Below are 20,506 nucleotides of genomic sequence, written 5' to 3'. Positions count from 1 at the left end.
GTTTAAGAGGGGGAAGGGTCGAGGTGTTTAGAAGAGGCCTTGAGGTGTCTGTGCAAGGAGTCCATGTGTCTGTTGGTGTGTCTGAGGGATGAGGAGGGCGTCTGGGAGCAGGGGGTGTCAGAGCAGGGGAGGGAAAGGGTGTGAGAGCAGGGGAGGGAAAGGGTGTCAGAGCAGGGGAGGGAAAGAGTGTTGGAGGAGGGTTTCTGGGGAGAGTGGAATGTCATAATGAGGAGAGGATGCCTAGAGGAGGGAAGGGCTCTGGGAGAACCCAGTCTGGGATTCAGGCAGTGGGTGTCTTTGGAGTGGAGGGTGGGGCTGTGTGTGTGTCCCATCACGCCCCAGTCACCAAAGCGTCACATCCCGCCACCTCCCAGTGCCATGCTGAGGTTAGTGGCGGAAGTGCCTTGTTGGCTCAGCTATTTTTAGCACCAGGCGAGGCCACTGGCGATTCAGGTCCCTGAACCTTTCATGGCCTCAGTTTCCCCACCTAGTTGGAGGCAAAGCTACCCCTCCCTCGGATTCCTTGTCACCCACACTATTTTTATTCTCAGTGGCAGCTTCAGATGCTTAGATCGGTTTTCTGATTAAAGGCAACTGTCTTGGGAAGACTTGTTCAGGTCCACAGGGTAGGGTGGGGCACTTGGCTATTCTGGAAGGCATCAGGGCATACTAAGGAAGGCTACCAGCCCTTCAGAGAGCCATCGATGACAACAGTAGAGATGCTGGCTGCAGGCTGGGCACAAGGGAGGTATTAAGCTGGGCTGTCACCCCCTCTCGCACAGTAACCTGAAGGAGACTGGCAGGCATCACAGACTCTCTCACAGTGGGTAGGTCCTGTTGCTGGCTGTGAGGTCACTGGGAACACAGTTTTGCAAAGGATTCTGGGAAAGGAGGAGGAAACAGACCCTGACACTTTCCTCCCCAGCCCACAGTCAGCTAGGGAGTCCTCAGCTCCTTCCTGATGTGTGGGCCTTGGCAAATGGATGAACCTCTCTGGGCTCAGTCTTCCTCATCTGTGATGTGGGGTTGCCATGACTGACAGGCAAGTTTGACTCTGATATTATTCACCTACACCTCACACACACACGTGTGGTTACATGAACACACACGCCCTCCTCTGTCCATTTTGTTTATGAAATACTGATGGAACTTTTAAGACATAACACTTCTTATCTGAGCACTCCAGATGTTGAGGCAGGAAGATCGGGAGTTCAAAGCCAGCCTCTGCTCACAGTGAGACCAGAAGTGGTGCTTGGCTGCTGGAGAGCTCGGCTGTTGGGAGTGCCTCTCTCCCTGTGTTCTGTTTTACTGTTATCTTTTTGGTTTGGTTTTTTGTTTTTTTTTTTTTTTTTTTTGGTTTGGTTTTTTGAAGACAGAGTTTTTCTGTGTAGCCTTGGCTGTCCTGGAACTCACTCTATAGACAAGTCCAGTGTCCAACTCAGAGATCCACCTGCCTCTGCTCCCTGAGTGTGGGGATTAAAGGTATGTGCCACCACCACCTGGCTAAAATATGGCTTTCTTCTTCTTTTTCTTTTCTTTCTTTCTTTTTTTAATGAAAAATGGAGGAAGGCACTGGAGAGCTAGCTCATGGGTAAAGAGTCTGCCCCACAAGAACTAAAACCTGAGTTCAGATCCCTAGGATCCAGGACAAGAGCCAGACTGAATGTTGACTGCTCTAACCCCAGCTTTAGGGAAGCGGGGACAAGCAGATCCTGGGGTCCAATGGCTAGCCAATCAGTGAGCTAGAGTTTCAGAAAGAGAGTCTGTGTCGGCAGACTGGGATGTGAGTGGTGGAAGAAGAAGGAAGACTTCTCCAAACTGTCTTTTGACCTCCACATATATACATCATGGCTTCTTGCAAGTTGGGTGAGGGCTCAGGTCTAAGGCACAGTGCATCTGCCCGTGTATGACAGGGCTCATGTAGCCCAGGCTGGCCTGGAATTCATTGTGTAGCTGAGTATTACCTCAAACTGCTGACCCCCTGTCTCTGTCCCCCAAGTGCTGAGATGATTGGCATGTGTCACAAGACCTGGTTTATGTGATGCTAGAGATAAAACCTAGACTTTTGTGCATACTGGCACAAAACTGTACTGTACCAACTGAGCTGCAAGCACTGTATCACTGAGCTATAAGCACTGTTTCAACTGAGCTGCAAGCACTGCACTAACAGAACTATAAACACTCTCCTAACTGAGCTATAAGCACTGAACCAACTGAGCTATAGGCACTGAACCAACTGAGCTATAAGCACTGAACCAACTGAGCTATAAGCACCGAACCAACTGAGAGAAAAGCACTGCATCAACTGAGCCTCAAATTGCAGCAACTGAGCTGCAAGCACTGCACTAACAGAACTATAAACGCTCTCCTAACTGAGCTATAAGCACTGCACCAACTGAGCTATAAGCACTGAACCAACTGAGAGAAAAGCACTGCAGCAACTGAACCACAAATTGCAGCAACTGAGCTGCAAGCACTCTACCAACTGAGCAATAAGCACTGTCCTAACTGAGCTGCAGGCAGTCTACCAACCTAGCAATAAGCACTGTACTAACTGAGCTGCAGGCATTCCCCACACTGAGCCTCCCTCCGCTCCTGCCCATCTATGTGTATATCCTAAACATTTGTTATCATCCTGTGTGCACAGTCCAGATCTATACTGCAACACGGAGACAGGAGCTCTCACATACCGGGCAGCAGCCTTTGCCATATAGCCCCATGGAGTCGTAAAGGTTCCTTAGGGAGGGAGGCGGATGGTTGGCCTAAGAGGTTCCCTTGCTGTGAGGAGGCTGAGCTGAGATCCACGCCCAGCTCGGGCTAGGCGCAACCCCTGCCCCTGGCAGGCCCCACCTGCACCTTCCCGCCGGACTCCTCCCCCAGAGCCCTGCCATTCCCCCCTAGATCTCCCCACCGTGGTGTCCGCGGAATTCGGTACAAACGTCGCCCAGACGTGGCTTTCTGGAAGCCTCCTTTCTGACGCTGCCCGGCCTCCGCCCCCACAACCGAGCCTCCGGTTTGCGTCAGAGTTGGGGTGACGGCCCCCGACACGAGGGAGGATGGGAGGACGCCGGGCGCACGGAGCTGCCAAGGAGGAAGTCCAACTTCCATTTATGGCGGGGTCTGTGGGAGCTGCCCAAAGGGTCCCCTTCACGCTCAGCTCCATTTACTCCCCAGGCCTGGAGGCCTCAGCTGCCCAGAGACCCTGGGCGGTCGGAACCCTCGGGGCCGGCTCAGAGAAAAGGGTTCCCGCGCCTTTAAGAACACCCGCGTCTACCAGACTGGAGCGGTGCACAGCGGGGCGCGGGCGGGCGGGGCCGGGTTTGTGAATGAAGCCGCCGCAAGTGGAGAGCGGAGGGGGAGGGGCCGGGGGGGAAGGGCAGAGGGGGCGGGGTCGGCGGGGGCCTCGCACCGCGGAGGACAGCTCCGCACACCCGCCGCCCAAGGTCTCCCGCAGCCTGCGTTCTGGGGCGGAGGGAGACTCACCCTCCTCCCCACACAGCCGCCGGGAGGTGGGAGGTAATGGGTGCAGCCCCCCACGGACCCAGAGCACCCGGTCCCCCACCTCGGCTGAGCCTGGCCCCACTTGAGGCTTCCAGGGGCGCAGGGTCACACCTCTCCCGCGGTTACTGCCCTCCCCCCAAAACGCGGAGCGTGGGCCTGGGCGTGGGCCTCGGTGCAGATGGCGTTTTGGCCCCAAAATAGCTATCCCCCGCCCCGCGTCTCCTTCCCTCCCTCCGCCCTAGGGTGAGGCGGAGCGGGAGCCACGCGCTTCCCCGGGGCCGCTCCATCGTTCGAGGAACACTGGCGACAGAGCTAGGCCGGGCCGCTGTGCCCGCAGCCCCCACCCCGGCGCGCACGGCCCCACCGCCCACACAGCGTCCACACGGGAGCCCGAGCCCCGCGTCCGCGCGTGTGCGGCGGGCAGGACCCTGGAGCTGACGCTGCGGCCCCGCGGCGCGCCCCGGGGGTCCCCGCTCAGCGCGGCCAGCCGCGCGCACCCAAGCGGGCCCCGCACCTCCCCGCGTCCGCGCGGCTCCTACCTCCCACGCACAGCAGAGACATGACTCCGGGCGGCCAGGGCGCGGCGGGCGCGGCGTGGGGCTCGGGGCTCACGCCGGGGCCCGGCCGCCGGCCATGTCGCTTCAGCACCGGGGGCGCGGACAGCGCCTGACGCGTGCTGACGCTGCGGCGCGGGCGGAGCCGGGGACGCGTGACGGGGCGGGGCCGGGCGGGCGCCTTAAAGGGGCCGGGAGCCGCCGGGGGCGCAGGCCGGGGAGCTTCTCCTGCTCCTCCGCTCGCAGGCCCCAGCTCAGCCTCAGAGGGTGTTTCTGTCCATGCTGCCATCTGTCTAGTTCTCCACGTTTCTATTGCTCTCTCTGAGCCACCTAGCTTGTGTTCTCGGTTTACATTTTCCTGGGTAATAAAACTCCTATGTGTCAATGTCCAGTCTTAAGTGCCCCAGGAAGCCGGCCCTGCTTTCCCAGCACGGAATCCTTTAATTTCGTGTTTTGTTCTTTCCGAATGCTGACACTTGAACTCAAAACCCATGTGAAGCAAGTGCTGCCACTGGCTCGGTGTCTGCCCGTTTTGAAACTTTATTTCTTCCTGGTCATGGCAGGGCACACCTTTAATCCCAGGACTCTGGAAGTAGAAGCAGCAGATCTCTGTGAATCTGAGGCTAACCTGGTCATAGCGAGTCTGGCTCTAAAAACCAAAACAAACAAAACTTAGGTTTTGTGATTAAGTGCACGGCCTGGTCTTCCAGAGAGCTCAGTCTTCTGTGCCCGGCACCTAGGAGGTGGCTCCCAACCGTCTGCATGGAAATGCACATGTGCACAAACGTAAAATAAATCTAAGCACTTTTCAAACTACAGCAGTTACATGTGTAGGGGTGAGGCACACCTGTACTGCAGCGTGCCTGTAGAGGTCAGAGGACAACTTTCCAGGGCTGGTTCTCCCTCCCCACCACGTAGGTTCCAGAATGGAACTCAAATCCTCGGGCCTGCCTGGAAGAGCTCTCTGAGGCATCGTGCAGGGCCTCATTGATTTGTGTGTGTGTGTGTGTGTGTGAGTGTGCATACACACCTGTACCGAGGGCAGCCTAGGGTGCTGTTCGTCATGCACAGGTCCCCTGTTGGTTGTGGCTGTGGGCAGTGGCCGACAGCCTGGGACTCAGGGCTAGGCTGGCCTACTGTCCAGCTAGCCCCCAGAATCCTCCTGGAGAAGGGATGGGGCACACACCAGGAGCAGCTCCTCCTGCACGTTCTGGAGACAGGATGGCATCCTCAGGCTTTGGCGGCCACCCTCACATCCCCCAGGCCCCTCGGGAGCTGTTAGCCAGCCAGCCATCTGAGTCCTCCACTGCTTTTGGTAAAGCGTAATCACTTTTGTTTTGCATGTGTGGGTGTTCTGCTGTGTGCCTGGTGCTCACAGAGGCCAGGAGAAGCGTCAGGTGGCTGGGACTGGGCTGCAGGTGGAGGAGAGCCACCATGTGGGTGCTGGGACTCGAACCTGGATACCCCGGAAGATACCCCTCGAATCGTCACCCATTCTCCCTGCTCCCTTTGCCCTCCCAGTCAGCGGCATGTCTCATACACATGTGTGGCTGTATGTGTCAGGGTAAATTCTAGGATCCACCTCTGTGTTTTTGTGGGTGGTACTGGTGAGCCGCCCCGACAGCTAAGCCTCCTGTCTCTTGCTTCAGCTCCCTGAGTAGCTGCACTGCAGCCCCTCACCGGTCTCAACTGAGTCGGTCCAGCCTGAGACCCTTGCCTTTGTGTGCCTGTGTCCAGGTTCCAGTACTGCTATGCTTGCAACTCTCCTCACAGCCTCAGGGCTCCTCCTCCTATTGGGTCTCAAAGATCTAGGTAACACCAGGTTGAGGTCATGGAGTTCTTGCACAACTCAGGAGGTTTCTCACAGCAGGGCCTGTGAGAATTCCAGAGGAATAGGAGCCTCACTCAGGCCCTGCCCAAAATACCCCTGTGAGGGTTTGGGACATGGCTCATGGGTAGACCCTAACTTAGTCAGTGTTCTATTGCTGTGAAGAGACACCATGACCAAGGATACTCTTACAAAATTAATAATAATAATAATAATAATAATTAGGGATGGTTTACAGTTTCAGGTTTAGTCCTGATGGGAAGCATGGCAGCATGCAGGCAGACATGGGGAAGAAACTGAGTGTTCTACATCTGGATCCTCAGGTGGCAGGAAGAGAGGGACACTGGGCCTGGCTTGAACATTTGAAGCTGATCAGCCCACCTCCGGTGACATGCTTCCTCCAAGGCCATACCTCCTAACGGTATCTATTCTGGTGGCAAACCTGGGGGGGAGGGATTCTTATTTGAACACCCATAGATCCCTTGACTAGGATCTCCCAGTGAGGGGTGGGGCCTGGTTTGCATAGTGCTAGGTTCCCCCCATATTCCAAAGTATCTCCCAACACTTGGTGCCTCGGTTTCTCCACCTTCAGAAGAGGGATCATAACAAATGATCTTGTGTTTCTGCAACAGCTCATTTGAGTTCAAACCTAAAAACCTGAGAATCCTAAGGACTCCAGTTCTTAAAAGTAATTTTTAGTTAGCTATCAGCAGTAAAGCAGAGGCAAGGCCACTTCAGACCAGAATTGGGGACCAGACCTGCAGGGTCCCCATTGCTTCCTCCCTGTCCAAAAATCTTAATTCCCTCATTTTTCTTCCTGCTTCTCACAAACATAGTTATGTTTTTCTGTGCTTTGAACTTTTAAAAATTATTTATTTTTATTCTATGCACATTTGTGTTTTGCCTGTATGTATGTCTGTGTGAGGGTGTTGGATCCTGGAATTACAGACAGTTGTGAGCTGCCAAGTGGGTGCTGGGAATTGAACCTTTGGGACAGCAGCCAGTGCTCTTAACCACTGAGCCATCTTCCCAGTCCCTGAACTTCTTATAATGGAACACAACAGTTGCTTTTTTTCTTTCAAAAAATGTTTTCATTTCTTTTTTAAGATGGTTTAGTTGTGTAGCCTAAGCAGGTGTGAAACTTAATGTGTGGACCAGGATTGGCGCAGCCTTGCAGCACGGTTACTGCCTTGGCTCTTGAGTGCGGCCATGCTTGACAATAGCCGTGTAGGTGCCTTCTTCATGTTCACATGTGACTGTGGAGGCCAGAGGAGGACATCCCCTGTCCTGCTGTGTCCCACTTCCTTGAGGCAGGTTCTGTCGCTGCCTGGAGCTAAGGCCCCCAGCAACACCCAGCCATCCTTCTGTCTTCCCTACCACGACACTGCATCCATCATCCTTTTTAGAGGGGACCTGGGATGACGTCTCATGTCTGAGCCACGACCTCTGCCTCTCACTGGTGAACTCTACCCAGGCTCCACCCCTGAGCCACACCCCCAGACCCTCACTGAGGAGTCAGAGCAGGGGCTCGGCAGTGAGCTTTGTGGCACATCTTGTTTTTTTCTGTCAGGCTTCTGCCTCATCCACAGCGTCACACCCGCTATCTTATCACCATTTCTGGTGTCTGTTTCCTCACTTCATCCTCTCCCAAGCATAGCAGCAGGCCAAGAAGCCTAGCCTGCTGTGCTTGGTGTTCTGGGAGCTGCTGGTGCTCTGGCTCTGAGGCTCCAGAAGAGAAGTAAGAGAACAGAACTTGGCGTGCTTTAGGGGAACCGGCTACGAAGTTCTCTCCCGCGAGGTTCACTCTCAGTTCTGCCCCACTAGCAACAGATGGAGGCACAAGTGGGTCGGCAGCCTGATAGGAGGCTTTGGATGTGAGCAGAGCCAGGGATGGAGGATGAGTTCTTTGCAGAAACCTCCAGGCTGCCCCTGTGGGGCCCAGGGATGGATCTCAAGTCAAGCTACTGCGTGGCGAGCGTCTGCACGGCTCAGGCACCCTGCAGGGCAGCATCTCATAGCTTTTGATCTGGACAGGACGGGGATAGGAGGAGGTTTTCAGAGGAAGTGAGAGCCTGCTCAGCGATGGGTGGGGTCCCAAGGACAGGGCCCCTCTTAGCTCATTAGGACTGGGAGGCCCAGAGGTTTGGCGGTTTTCCTCCCATTGTGTTTTTGTTGTTTTCGGTTTTTGAGACAGAATTTTTCTGTGTAGCTTTGGCTATCTTGGACTTTCTTTGCAGACTAGGCTGGCCTCGAACTCACATCCGCCTGCCTCTGCCTCCCTGAGGCACATTACAGGCGTGCGCTACCACGCCTCCCCACCCCCACCCGGCTGTGTTATTTGACATTGCTCAGAGCATCCTTTACCAGGTTAAAGGTTGAGGGCGGAGTGGAAACGGAAGCCTGAAAGGTGTGCCGGCGGCAGCAGGTCCAGGCCCTAGGCAGGCCCACGTGACCCCAAGAACACGCGTGGACAGGAGCCTGGGGCCGGAGGTGGGGGCGTTGTGCACTGAGGTCCCCAGCAGCACCCCGGCCTTCAGCCGCACAGGTCTCTGGTGTCCCGCCCCGCCCCCAGGGCGCCCTGACTTTCCGTAAATGACGGCGGCCAGGAAGCTCAGGGGCCGCACAGGAAGGAGCGGGGACTTTCCTGTCGCAGCTCCACGGCCCCTGCCTCGGCGCGGCTGAAGGTAGGAACGCGGGGTGCGGGGGCTCGGGTGGGGGGCGCAGCCTGGACACCGCACGGCCGGCCGCAGCCGCGCGCATGCGCCGCAGGCTCCCGCCCCCACCCTCGGGTTCAGCGGGAGGGAAAGGGCCGGAACTTTACGTTTGGGGTAAAGCTCACGGCCGAGGTTCGTATCCCCTTTGTGGATTTGTCTTTCATTTTGTATCTTGAGGCCGGCTCTCCCTCTGTAGCTCGGATCTCCCAGCAGTCCTCCTGCAGACCCTCCAGGAGCACAGAGCTGGGGAAGATGATGATAGTTTCATTTTTATATACCTCTATACCATTTTATTAACTTTACTCTGTGGGGATGTATGTGCTACACGCACGATCGGAGGTCAGAGAACAATTTGCCGAAGTGCGTTTTCTCGTTCCACCGTGTGGGCCCTGCGGACTGTCAGGCTCACTGGCAGCACCTTCACCTGCTGAGCCACCTTGCCCAACCTAATTGTGACAGAATCTGATCGTAAACGTGTAATGACAGGTGTGTTCCACCACATCCAGTAGTAGGTTAAAACTTTCTTCATTTTCTTGATTTGAGACAGGGTCTCTCTGTGTAGCCCTGGCTGTCCTGGAACTCAATCTGTTGTAGACCAGGCTGGTCTCGAAATCAGATTCTCCTGTCTCTGCCTCTTAAGGGCTGGGATTAAAGGCGTGTGCTACCTCTTCTCCAGCTTTGTGGGAACATAAGCTTTGGGGCACATTACCCCTAGAGGCCAGAAGGACCCACGGGCGGCTGTGAGCCACTGCGGTGGGCCTTTCTGAGCCACCAGGGCTCTCAGCCTGGGCTGTCCCCTGCACTCTGTTCAGCTATCTACTTACCTATTTCTGTTCGTTTGCTTGTTGATTCAGGGGTTCTCCGTGTAGTCCTGGCTGTGCCGGAACCCACTCTGTAGGACAGGCTGGCCTGGAACTCACGGAGAGCCACCTGCCTCTGCCTCCTGTGTGCCTGCCCAATTTTGTTTTTAAGTACAATCTCATGCAGCCTAGGCTGGCCTTGGCCGTCCATGTTGTCTCCACCTGTGGAGTTTTGTGGTGGTGCGCACTTGTTCCGGAGGGGCACTCGTGCAGGGTCAGGGGGCAGCTCTTTCCACCGTGCGAACTTTGGAGGTGGAAGGCTTGGCTGCAGCCACCTTCATGGCTTTGAGGTGTAGGACTGTGGTCTGAGCTCTGTTTCCTGCCTTTTCTCACGGGCTAGCCCGATATCTTGCCCTCAACAGCTCTAAGGAAGCTGTTTTCACCTAGGCCCATTCAGCGAACCGCACTGCCCTGGGAACCAAAGAGGAATTAAATAGGGTGAAGAGAGCCCAGAGAGGGATGGAACACTCATGCACAAAGTGCCCACCACAGAGGCCTCTGGCCCCAGCTCAGATGGTCTTGTGACCCTGAAGACCCACAGAGAATATGACAATTGTCCCTCTAAACCCGTCTGCTTCCTGTTGAGGGTTGTTTCCGTATCTGCCATTGATTGCTCATGCCTGTCTGGGGTATTGACTTGGCTGGCTAGGGATGTGGAGGCTTGTGGATCAATTGGAGATGTCTGCCCTGGTTGCGGAGAAGCACAAGGAGGTGCTCACACACAACCAGAAGACACCCGGTCCCTAGCTTGTCTGTCACCTGAGGGCCTGCGGCTCCTCTCCAATCTTTCAGTCAGAAGCCCTTCTCTGCCTCTCTAGGTTACACTCATGGCACCTCCAAGTGAAGAGACACCTCTGATCCCGCAGCGCTCTTGCAGCCTCTCATCCTCAGAAGCAGGGGCGCTGCACGTGCTCCTTCCTTCCCGGGGACCTGGGCCTCCCCAGCGACTGTCATTCTCTTTTGGGGACTACGTGGCTGAGGATCTGTGTGTGCAGGCTGCCAAGGCCTGTGGTGAGTGGGCCACTTAGGGCTGAGCAAGGCAACTACTGAGAGGTCAGCACTGGTGCTGAGGCTTTGAGGGATGTATAGAAGTTTGGTAAGGGAGGATCAAGGACTGCATGGGTGACTTGGTGAACTAATGAGCCCATCCCTTCAGGCATCCTGCCTGTTTATCATTCGCTCTTCGCTCTGTCAACCGAGGACTTGTCTTGCTGGTTCCCTCCAAGCCACATCTTCTCCGTGGAGGACATGGACACTCAAGTCTTGGTCTACAGGCTCCGGTAGGAAGTGAGCCCCTCCATTCACCTAGTCAGTCTACAGTAGAAGCTATTGACCAGAGAGGGTGGGCTGTTTGCTGTAGGCCACGCGGCACACCAGTGACCCAACTCCAGCTCTGTAAAGCCAGAGCTGAGCATACCACCCCATTCTGGAACCCACAGCTTTTATTTCCCCGACTGGTTTGGGCTGGAGACATGTTACCGCTTCGGGCTGCGCAAAGATTTGACCAGTGCCATCCTTGACTTACATGTTTTAGAAAGCCTCTTTGCCCAGGTTGGTAGACTTCGGTGGGGAACGCTCAACCGGGGCTGGGGGAACCCCAAGAAAGAACCTTCCAGCTTCGGGCTGAGCAGGACTTCACCTGACCCCCCTCCTATGGCCGACCTAGCACCGCAGTGACCTGGTGAGCGGGCGCTTTCCCGTGGGCCTCAGCCTGAAGGAGCAGGGAGAGTTCCTGAGCCTAGCCGTGCTGGACTTGGCCCGGATGGCTCGTGAGCAGGCCCAGCGGCCGGGAGAGCTTCTCAAGAGCATCAGGTGAGGGCCTCGGGCCACCCTCTCTTGTGTCCTTCGGCTGCGGGCCGGAGCCCTACCGCTGCCTCTTACTCAGCTCCTGCACATACCTCCTTCCCAATGCCCACTCCCGAAGCTACCTCTCCCTCAGCCTGGCTCTGCCGATAGGTCCCCTCCCACCCTGAATGCCCGGCGTGCTCCCCACCCACAGCTACAAGGCTTGCCTGCCGCCCAGCCTGCGCAACCTGATCCGGGGCTTGAGCTTCATGACGCGCAAGCGCATCCGCAGGACCGTCCTTCAGGCGCTGCGCCGCGTGGTCGCCTGCCAGACGGACCGCTACGCGCTCATGGTCAAGTACATCCTGGACCTGGAGCGGCTGCACCCAGAGGCTGCCGCCGCGGAGACCTTCCGCGTGGGGCTCCCGGGAGCGCAGGAGGAGCCAGGGCTCCTGCGCGTGGCGGGAGGCAGCGGCATCGCATGGAGCTCCGGGGACCAGGAGGTGCTGGGGGCGTGGCCTTGCTAGGCGGGGCAGTAAGAAAAGCCAACCGGAGCAGTGTAGGGTGGAGCCAAGCAGGAAAAACCAATCAGGAAAGGAGCCAGTCTGGGCGGGGCTGCATGAACCGATCCAGGGGCGAGGCTAGTTAGTGGGCGTGGCCAACTCGGGGCGGGACCAGGGGTAGATCTTCCCTGGAATTAGACCTGGAGCGGGGCTAAATAGGGCGGAGTCAGACCGAGGGAATGGTCCGGATTGATCCGGTGGGCGCGGCCCGCCCAGGCCAGGCTCTTCTAGGAAATGAGAGTGAGTGTGAAAGAGGCTAGACGGGATGGGCCTGTAATCCCCCAGCCTCTGCCCATCCTCTCTTCCTCAGCGTTTTCAAACCTTCTGTGACTTTCCTGAAATCGTGGATGTCAGCATCAAGCATGCCCCACGCGTGGGTCCGGCAGGGGAGCACCGGCTGGTCACCATCACCAGAATGGACAGCCACATCCTGGTGGGTCTTGGGACCCGCTGCTCTGGTACTGACCCTTAGAACGGGTGGGCGCCGTAGGGCTCTGTTCATAGCTGAAGAGTTCTCCCGGGCAGGAAGCGGAGTTCCCGGGGCTACCTGAGGCGCTGTCCTTTGTGGCCCTCGTGGATGGCTACTTCCGTCTGATCTGCGACTCCAGGCATTACTTCTGCAAGGAGGTGGCGCCTCCGCGGCTGCTGGAGGAAGAGGCAGAGCTGTGCCATGGGCCCATCACGTGAGGAGCGGCCCGGGGGTGACAGTGGGGCCGTAGCCTGCAGCAGGTCTGACCTGGGTCTGACCTGGTTTCTGTCCTGGCCTAGGTTAGACTTTGCCATCCACAAGCTGAAAGCTGCTGGCTCCCTCCCTGGCACCTACGTTCTCCGCCGCAGCCCGCAGGACTATGACAGCTTTCTTCTCACGGCCTGCATCCAGGTTGGTTCATGGCTGGTGCCAGGAATGCTTCTGGAGATGATGCCTGAGGTGGGACAGAATGGGAAGAATTTATTTTTCCTTGAAGAGACTGGCCTGTAGTTCTAGATTTTAAGAGGCTGAGGCAGGAGGGTCAAGTTTACAGGCTAGCCTACATAGAGACTGCGCATCAAAAACTGTGTGAGGGGGTGGGGTGAGAGAAATTGTTTCGTGGGGAGAAAGTTTTTTTCCACCAAGCCTGAGGATTCGAGTTCAATTCCTGGCACTCACATGGTGGAGGAACAGAACCGCCACCCGCCAGTTGCCCTCTGACCTCAACAAATGCACAGTGGTACGCATCTCCACAGAAATGCACAAAAATAAACATCATTTTAAAAATGCGAAACACCCAGGGAGCACACTGCCAGCTTCAGGGGCATTCATCTGCCGAGGCTGCAGACGGGACCGGGAGAACAGGAAAGGGTGGGGCCTCCGCTCCCCGCCTGGTGCAGCTCCCCTTTGCAGACCCCCCTTGGCCCCGACTGCAAGTGCTGCCTCATCCGCCGGGACGCCCGCGGGGCCTTTGTGCTGGTCGGCCTCAGCCAGTCCCACAGAAGTCTGCGGGAGCTGATCGCAGCCTGCTGGCACTCCGGGCTGCACGTGGAAGGCGCTGCCCTGCGCCTCACATCCTGCTGTGCCCCCAGACCTAAGGGTGAGCTCTTCCTTCCCCACCTCCCAGCAGCTCTTGGGGTGGTGGCAGAAACCGAGGAACAAGGGGATCCGGACAGAAAACACAGTCTGCAGGTTCAAAGTCCATTTTTCTCAGTTAGCTGCCACCTCGCACTTCTTCCTGTGTGAGCTCACAGGCGAACTCCTGCTGGGGCAGGTCTCTTCACTCCACTGTACCTGCTGATGCAGACGATGGTGGCCCTTCTGCCCAGAGCCCAGGGCTTTCATCTCAGCAGCGACTTCTGGGGGGTCCCCAGGCTAAATCCCAGTAATCTAAATATTGGAAACCTTTGCCTATCACCTCTGATCTCTGCTTTCTGGTTCCCCAGAAAAGTCCAATTTGATCGTGGTGCGAAGGGGCTGCACTCCCCAGCCAGTCCCCGGCCGTTCCCGGTCCTGCTGCGTGCTGACCCAGCTGAGCTTCCACACAATCCCAGAGGACAGCCTGGAGTGGGTGAGGGTCCCGGAGGTGGGAGCCAGGGCCAGGGCCCCTCTCCAGGGACTCGGGAACCGCTGTCAGCTGCTGCTCCCTTTACATTTCTCCCACAGCACGAGAACCTAGGCCATGGCTCTTTCACCAAGATCTACCGCGGCCGCCGGCGGGAGGAGGTGGATGGTGAGGCACGTGACACGGAAGTCCTCCTGAAGGTCATGGATGCCAGACACCAGAACTGCATGGAGGTTAGGTGGGGACCAGAGCAGAAGGCCACAAGCCCTGCAAGGAACTGGGACCTGTTGTCCTGGCTTTTGGGGGACGCTGAGGCAGGAGGATTGCTGGAACCTAGAAGTTCAAGACCAGATGCAGGAATATAGCCAGACTCCATCAAACCAAAATGGAGTGCAGCCACACTGAGCTGGCAGTGAGCAGCAGCTGCAGACACAGCATGCTGTAGTCCTGAGGGCCAGCCGTGTCAGCCAGGCAAAGGCTGGAGAGGAACAAAGGGATGACAACCACCTGGGACATAGCATCTGCAAGGGCAGGGCCACGGGAGATCGAGGCTTTGGCTCTTCCCTATCACGTGAGAGGTTGGAGATAGCTTCTAGCAGGACTTCCGGCTATGGGCCCAGTGGGAGCTGGTGGGCATCCCACTGAGGACCGTCGGGGAGGAATCCACGCATCCTCTGCTCTCCCCTCCTCAGTCCTTCCTGGAAGCCGCAAGCCTGATGAGCCAGGTGTCCTACCCGCACCTCGTGTTGCTGCATGGCGTCTGCGTGGCGGGAGACAGTGAGCCTGGCCTGCCCCCACCCCAGCCCCGGCCCCTCCCTCTCGGGGATGTGCATGGAGCCTCCACACACTCACCCATCCACACCCCAGCCCCGAGGCCACCTTGCTGGCTCACTGCTGTTCGCCTCGGCTGCTCCTCACACATCCTCTGAATCTTGCCTGTATCTGTTCAGTTGAGCAGAGAGTCAACAAAAGTCCAGCCTGTGCTAAGAGCAGAAGGCACATGGGGGCAGAGCCAGCTAAGCATGGTGACCCCCGTGTCACCAGCCCTTCTCTTCTCCTATCCCCAGGCATCATGGTGCAGGAATTTGTGTACCTAGGAGCAATTGACACGTATCTGCGCAAGCGTGGCCATCTGGTGGCGGCCAGCTGGAAGCTACAGGTGACCAAGCAACTGGCCTATGCCCTCAACTACTTGGTGAGTGTCCCCTGAGTCCACAGGGAGGCTTCCTCTGAAGATGGGGAAATAAAAGTGGGCTCTGTAGTGTGTATAGGAGCTCGGTAAGGACATCCAGAACAAGGGAACAGGACATGAGCAGGCTTAGAGCACTGAGGGAGGACTGTGCACCCACGGGGTACAGAGCAACGAGTGAGGAAGCCAGACTGGGGAGGGAACTGGGGTGGGGGTGAAGACAGTGAGAAGAAGGGAGATTGAGTCTCAGGCTGAGGGGCTTTTACTGTCCCTAAAGAAGGTAATGGGTGGTAATGGGTGGACAAGTGTTGGGGCAGGGTGTGGTCAGGTGGGTATAAGAGGAGAGGAGGGTACCAAGGCATGCCATCAGGGGCCACGGCCTGTTCTGTCTGGGCGGCAACCAATGGGCTCTGAAGGACGCAGAGGAGTTTGCCTAACAGTGTTCGTTATCAAATGCTCACCCACATTTCCCTATGCCTGGAACGCTTAGGAGGACAAAGGCCTCCCTCATGGCAATGTCTCAGCCCGGAAGGTGCTCCTGGCTCGCGAGGGGGTTGATGGGAGTCCACCCTTTATCAAGCTGAGTGACCCTGGTGTCAGCCCCACCGTGCTGAGCCTGGAAAGTAAGTACAGTCTGGCACCAGCTGTTCGCTGTGTCCTTGTCTGCAGCCCTGCGCGCTCGCACGGGGCCTGCACTGCGCCAGGGGGCGCTCTGTCGGGCGGCCGTTCTCACTCCCGCGCCCTGCAGTGCTCGCCGACAGGATCCCCTGGGTGGCCCCGGAGTGTCTCCAGGAAGCCCAGGCGCTCGGCTTGGAGGCTGACAAGTGGGGCTTCGGCGCCACGGCGTGGGAGGTGTTCAGCGGGGCGCCCGTGCACATCACCGCCCTAGAACCCGCCAAGGTCAGCGCGGCGCCTGCGGAGCGGGGTGGGGGTCGCGAGGGAAGGTTAGACCCCGTGACTGGCGGCATCCTCGCCCCTCAGAAGCTGAAGTTCTACGAGGACCGGGGCCAGCTGCCCGCCCCCAAGTGGACGGAGCTGGCGGGGCTCATCGCACAGTGCATGGACTACGACCCGGGCCGGCGCCCCTCCTTCCGAGCCATCCTTCGGGACCTCAACGGCCTCATTACATCTGGTGCCCGAGCCGGGACGGTCGGGGGTGGGGTTCCCTGGGGGTGGGGAGGAGGAAGGGCTCCCGACCTGGGTCCAGGGAGGCCTGTGGCCCCAGCAGCCAGCAGGGGCTAAGACAGCTGCTGCAACAAACGGGCGTCTGGACTGGGACTCGATCTGTTTTACGCCCTGGCTAGCCCCAGACTGCAGCTCTAACCGCCTCACCTTCCCGGGCGCCGGGATTTGGCTTTATTAATCTTAAATTTTTGTCAGCTCGATGTTCTCATCTGAGGGTATCCGGGTGACAGGCCGATGGGGTCCCACAGAGTGCGCCTTTGCAGGGACAGTGATCATTTCCACTCCCCACGAGGTCCCCGTGGGCGCGTCATGTGCACTGAGAGGGCAATGCTCAGGTGGCATTCACACAGAAAGGCAGATTGGGGTGGAGCAGAGAGATACCCCACTTACTCGTGTGACACCCCCCCAGATTACGAGCTCCTTTCGGACCCCACGCCCGGCAGCCTGAGTCCCCGAGACGAGCTGTGCGGTGGCACGCCGCTCTCCGCCTGTCAGGACCCCTCCATCTTCGAGGAGAGACACCTCAAGTACATCTCTCTGCTGGGCAAGGTGAGTGGGCGGGGCAGTGGATCCGGCGGCCGGGCGCTGCAGCGGAGCCCCCGTGTGCCGGCTGCCCTCCCACCCACAGGGCAACTTCGGCAGCGTGGAACTGTGCCGCTACGACCCTCTGGGGGACAACACGGGCCCCCTGGTGGCAGTGAAGCAGCTACAGCACAGCGGGCCAGACCAGCAGAGGGACTTCCAGCGGGAGATTCAGATCCTCAAGGCGCTGCACAGCGACTTCATCGTCAAGTACCGGGGAGTCAGCTACGGGCCCGGTGAGCGGCAGCAGTGTCTCTGTAGCGGGTTCGAATCCCGCTTCTACCCCCTTCCCACTCAGGCCATTTTGAGAAGGCCGCTACCCCACTGAGCCTGAGCGAACCCATGCGCCCTGTAGAAGGTGCGCAAGCGCTTCCGTGGCTGTCCGCAGGTCGCCAGAGCCTGCGGCTGGTGATGGAGTACCTGCCCAGCGGCTGCCTGCGGGACTTCCTGCAGCGCCACCGCGCGCGCCTGCACACCGGCCGCCTGCTGCTGTTTGCCTGGCAGATCTGCAAGGTGCGACCGGCGCTGAGGCAGGGGCTGGGCAGCTGCGGTCCGCGGCCCCGGGCCCACGCGCTCTCACGGCTCCCTACAGGGCATGGAGTACCTGGGCGCGCGCCGCTGCGTGCACCGCGACCTGGCCGCCCGCAACATCCTGGTGGAGAGCGAGTCGCACGTGAAGATCGCGGATTTCGGCCTCGCTAAGCTGCTGCCGCTGGGAAAGGACTACTACGTGGTCCGCGAGCCTGGACAGAGCCCCATCTTCTGGTGCGAAGCCGAGGCCCCAGGCCGTCCCTCTGGCCGCCGCCCGGCAGTACCTCGCCAGACCTGCCCTCGCAGAGTCCCCGCCCCCAGCAGAGTCCGCCCTGTAGCCACGACCCGCGAGACCTCGCCCACGGTCTCCTAGATGCACCCCGCCCACCGGGCAGGCAGGCCAGCCAGCGTAGCCACGCCCCTTCCCGTTCTGACTCCGTCCTGGGAGTCCAAACTCTGCCCTCCAGGCCCCGCCCCTTTCTAGCCCCGCATCTCCCTCCATGCTCCACGAGGCCCGCCCCACCCACACCGTCGTTCATCTTCCTCTGTCCAACCTACTCCTCTCTCTCTGGCTCCTTCCCTTATGTGACTTAAGCCTACCGGCTCAGGCCCTGTCTTACAGCCCATCCCACAAAGCCGACCAGACCCAAGCCCCGCCCCATCCTGGCCCCGCCCACACGCTCTCCCTCGCCCTTAGCGCCAGGCAGTCTCTAAGCCACCTTCCACGGCCTCCGCTACTAAGTAGCTGCCTGACCAGGTTCCGTAAGCCACGCCCCCTTCCTGGGCCCAGGCTGACCACACCCACGCTAACCGCGCCCTCGCCGGGGGTCCTTCACATCTAGCCACGCCCCTCGTGAGGCCACGCCTCTGTCTCATCCTCAGGTACGCCCCCGAGTCCCTCTCAGAAAACGTCTTCTCCCGCCAGTCTGACGTGTGGAGCTTCGGCGTGGTGCTGTACGAGCTCTTCACCTACAGCGACAAGAGCTGCAGTCCCTCCGCCGTGCGTCGCCAGCCCTGCGCCCTAGCCCTCCTCCTAGCCGCCAGTTCTGCCTCCTGACCTCAGCCCTCCTGAACCCAGCCCTCCTCCTACCTCAGCCCTCCTCCTGACCCCTAGCCCTCCTCCTGACCCCCAGCCGTCCTCCTGACCCCAGCCCTCCTCCTACCTCAGCCCTCCTCCTGACCCCCAGCCCTCCTCCTGACCCCAGCCCTCCTCCTGACCCCAGCCCTCCTCCTGACCCCAGCCCTCCTCCTGACCCCAGCCCTCCTCCTGACCCCTAGCCCTCCTCCTGACCCCCAGCCGTCCTCCTGACCCCAGCCCTCCTCCTACCTCAGCCCTCCTCCTGATCCCAGCCCTCCTCCTGACCCCCAGCCCTCCTCCTGACCCCAGCCCTCCTCCTGACCCCTGTCCCACTTGGCCCTCTCCCGTAGGAGTTCCTGAGAATGATAGGGTCAGAGCGTGAGGGGCCCACGCTCTGCCGTCTCCTGGAGCTGCTGGCCGAGGGCCGCCGCCTCCCGCCACCCCCCACCTGCCCGACCCAGGTGAGGGAGGCAACTCAGTTTCCCAGATTACAATCTTGATTGACAGCAGGGGGCCTGGCCGGGAAGGCCATTGCTTTACAGGATGAGGGAGGCTTTCACCTTTGTTGTGAGACCTTGGCTGGCCTGGAATTGGACATCCTCCTGCCTCAGTCTCCTGTGGTCTGAGAAGACAAATGCAGGAGAGCTACCACAACCGCTCTCGAATGCATATTTCAATTTTTCTTTTACCTACTTATCTTTTACAGTGCTGAGAACTGAATGCAGGGCCACACACACCCACACCCACACCCTAGGCAAGCGCCCTGAGCTAGAGTGCCCTAAGCGATTGTGATTCTGGGGGTTGGCAGGCCTCTCCCAGGGTGAATAACGCTGTTGGAGTAGCTGGGAAAAGTCATTCCCAGTGGGAGACACGGCCGCGGGGGGGGGGGGGGTTGAAGCGAAGGTGGGCTGAGATGTGGGCTGTGTGTCTATCACCCAGCAATCTGGAGGCTGAAGCAGGAGCGTTTGGGGTCAGTCAGGGTTACTGAGACCCTGTCTCCAGACAAAAGAAGGGGGGCAACAGTCAGACTTAGTTTCTGTTCTGAGCTTCGTCGGGGGCGTGGAGAGCTGTGGAGCAGAGCGAGGAGATTTAAAATTTGTACCGTTAAGCTGAGTTTAAGCCACGCCCCTCAGCTCAGGCACCGCCTCCCCACCCCCCAGGTTCAGGAGCTCATGCAGCTGTGCTGGGCACCCAGCCCGCAGGACCGGCCGGCCTTCGGCACCCTGAGCCCGCAGCTGGACGCGCTGTGGCGTGAAAACCCGGGATAACAGCCTGGGTGAGCGCGAGCCCGGTTGCCTGCGCTGGGGGCACGCCCTCGGGCAGGGAGCTGGCCCTCTCCGGGCTCCGGCACCCCGCATCTCCTCTCACCACCTCCCTCCACGCCCAGAACAGGGGTGTAAGTGTGTGACCAGGCCCTGCTTCCCCGGCACGTCCTGCAGAGCTCGACCCCGGCAACCTCAGGTGCCAACACCGCCATCCAGCCTCAGCCAGAATCCAGCCACATCCCCGAACTCCTGACCCCAGGTCTGGGCCAGCGTCTGTCCGCTCCCCGCTGCCCGTGGGCTCCTGGGGGCCGTGAGGCCTCGGCATGGCCTCTTTGCAGATTGGGCCCTGGGGTGTTTGTTGAATGAATAAATGACTTCAATAAAAATAAGAGATGGTTTGTGACTAGCGTAGGGGTGAAGGAGAGCTGAGTTACTGGATGTGGTTCAGGCTTAGGGGGGCAGGTGCGGAGCCGGGAGGCGGTACACCTGGCACAGTAGAGGCCTTGGCCAGACCCCAAGGACACCCCTTTTCCTCCGGCCCAGCTGCGGTCCTTGGCTCGCTAGGCAAGCTGGATCGGGGGAGGGGCAATCGGAGGCCAAGGCTGGAGCTGGCCGAGCCAGCCCTAAGCACCCCAGAACGGTGCCCGAATCACCCACAAGAGCCCTTAAGGGGGGAAAAAGCCCTTTGGTCGAGGAACGGGCTTTATTCTCCCTCTCCCAGCTTCAATTTCCCGCTTTGACCGCGTCCCTTTCACAGCCCAAACTACTTCCAACTCACAGCAATTCTCCTGCCCCAGCTTTTCCAGTGCCCACAAGACAAGTGGGCTCCACTTACAAG

General features: G+C 58.8%; 2 protein-coding genes across 10 annotated transcripts in view; one reads left to right on the top strand and one right to left on the bottom strand.

Moving 5' to 3' along the window:
• The window catches only part of Unc13a (unc-13 homolog A), a 43,045-nt gene extending 38,869 nt beyond the window's left edge, over nucleotides 1–4,176 (bottom strand). For 7 of the 8 annotated variants that reach the window (XM_060382001.1, XM_060382003.1, XM_060382005.1 and 4 more), the window contains exon 1: nucleotides 4,041–4,175. In XM_060382001.1, coding sequence (XP_060237984.1) covers nucleotides 4,041–4,062 — 22 coding nt within the window. In that variant the 5' untranslated portion in view covers nucleotides 4,063–4,175. Of the gene's footprint in view, nucleotides 1–4,040 lie in introns of all 8 variants that reach the window. The other variant, XM_060382007.1, reaches the window with a different exon arrangement.
• A 4,062-nt stretch (nucleotides 4,177–8,238) lies between these two features.
• On the top strand, nucleotides 8,239–20,057 carry Jak3 (Janus kinase 3). 2 transcript variants are annotated; one of them, XM_021638144.2, is made up of 25 exons: nucleotides 8,239–8,567; nucleotides 10,276–10,468; nucleotides 10,614–10,737; nucleotides 10,897–11,008; nucleotides 11,124–11,269; nucleotides 11,457–11,745; nucleotides 12,116–12,238; nucleotides 12,331–12,488; nucleotides 12,574–12,685; nucleotides 13,187–13,373; nucleotides 13,720–13,844; nucleotides 13,940–14,071; nucleotides 14,531–14,615; nucleotides 14,906–15,033; nucleotides 15,518–15,650; nucleotides 15,776–15,927; nucleotides 16,009–16,159; nucleotides 16,622–16,761; nucleotides 16,841–17,030; nucleotides 17,183–17,307; nucleotides 17,387–17,559; nucleotides 18,208–18,325; nucleotides 18,754–18,864; nucleotides 19,564–19,679; nucleotides 19,796–20,057. In XM_021638144.2, the coding sequence occupies exons 2-24, from the start codon at nucleotides 10,285–10,287 to the stop codon at nucleotides 19,669–19,671; spliced, it is 3,306 nt and encodes a 1,101-aa protein (XP_021493819.1). In that variant the 5' UTR covers nucleotides 8,239–8,567; nucleotides 10,276–10,284; the 3' UTR covers nucleotides 19,672–19,679; nucleotides 19,796–20,057. The 2 variants fall into 2 exon arrangements, with proteins under 2 accessions (XP_021493819.1, XP_021493818.1); XM_021638143.2 differs by having other exon boundaries at nucleotides 19,791–20,057.
• The last annotated feature ends 449 nt before the right edge of the window (nucleotides 20,058–20,506 follow it).

Source organism: Meriones unguiculatus, chromosome 4, assembly GCF_030254825.1.
Source record: "Meriones unguiculatus strain TT.TT164.6M chromosome 4, Bangor_MerUng_6.1, whole genome shotgun sequence".
In the NCBI taxonomy this organism is placed as follows: domain Eukaryota; kingdom Metazoa; phylum Chordata; class Mammalia; order Rodentia; family Muridae; genus Meriones; species Meriones unguiculatus.
The sequence above is the reverse complement of the archived record's forward strand: the minus strand, read 5'-3'. Positions and strand labels throughout refer to the sequence as shown.

What these genes read in the sequence shown, in the direction of transcription:
- Jak3 (XM_021638144.2), top strand. Translation starts at nt 10,285, where the DNA reads ATGGCACCTCCAAGTGAAGAGACACCTCTGATCCCGCAGCGCTCTTGC. An exon ending in GACACCAGAACTGCATGGAG is followed by an intron (nt 14,072 to 14,530) that starts GTTAGGTGGGGA and finishes TCCCCTCCTCAG; the next exon opens with TCCTTCCTGGAAGCCGCAAG. An exon ending in TTGCCTGGCAGATCTGCAAG is followed by an intron (nt 17,308 to 17,386) that starts GTGCGACCGGCG and finishes GGCTCCCTACAG; the next exon opens with GGCATGGAGTACCTGGGCGC.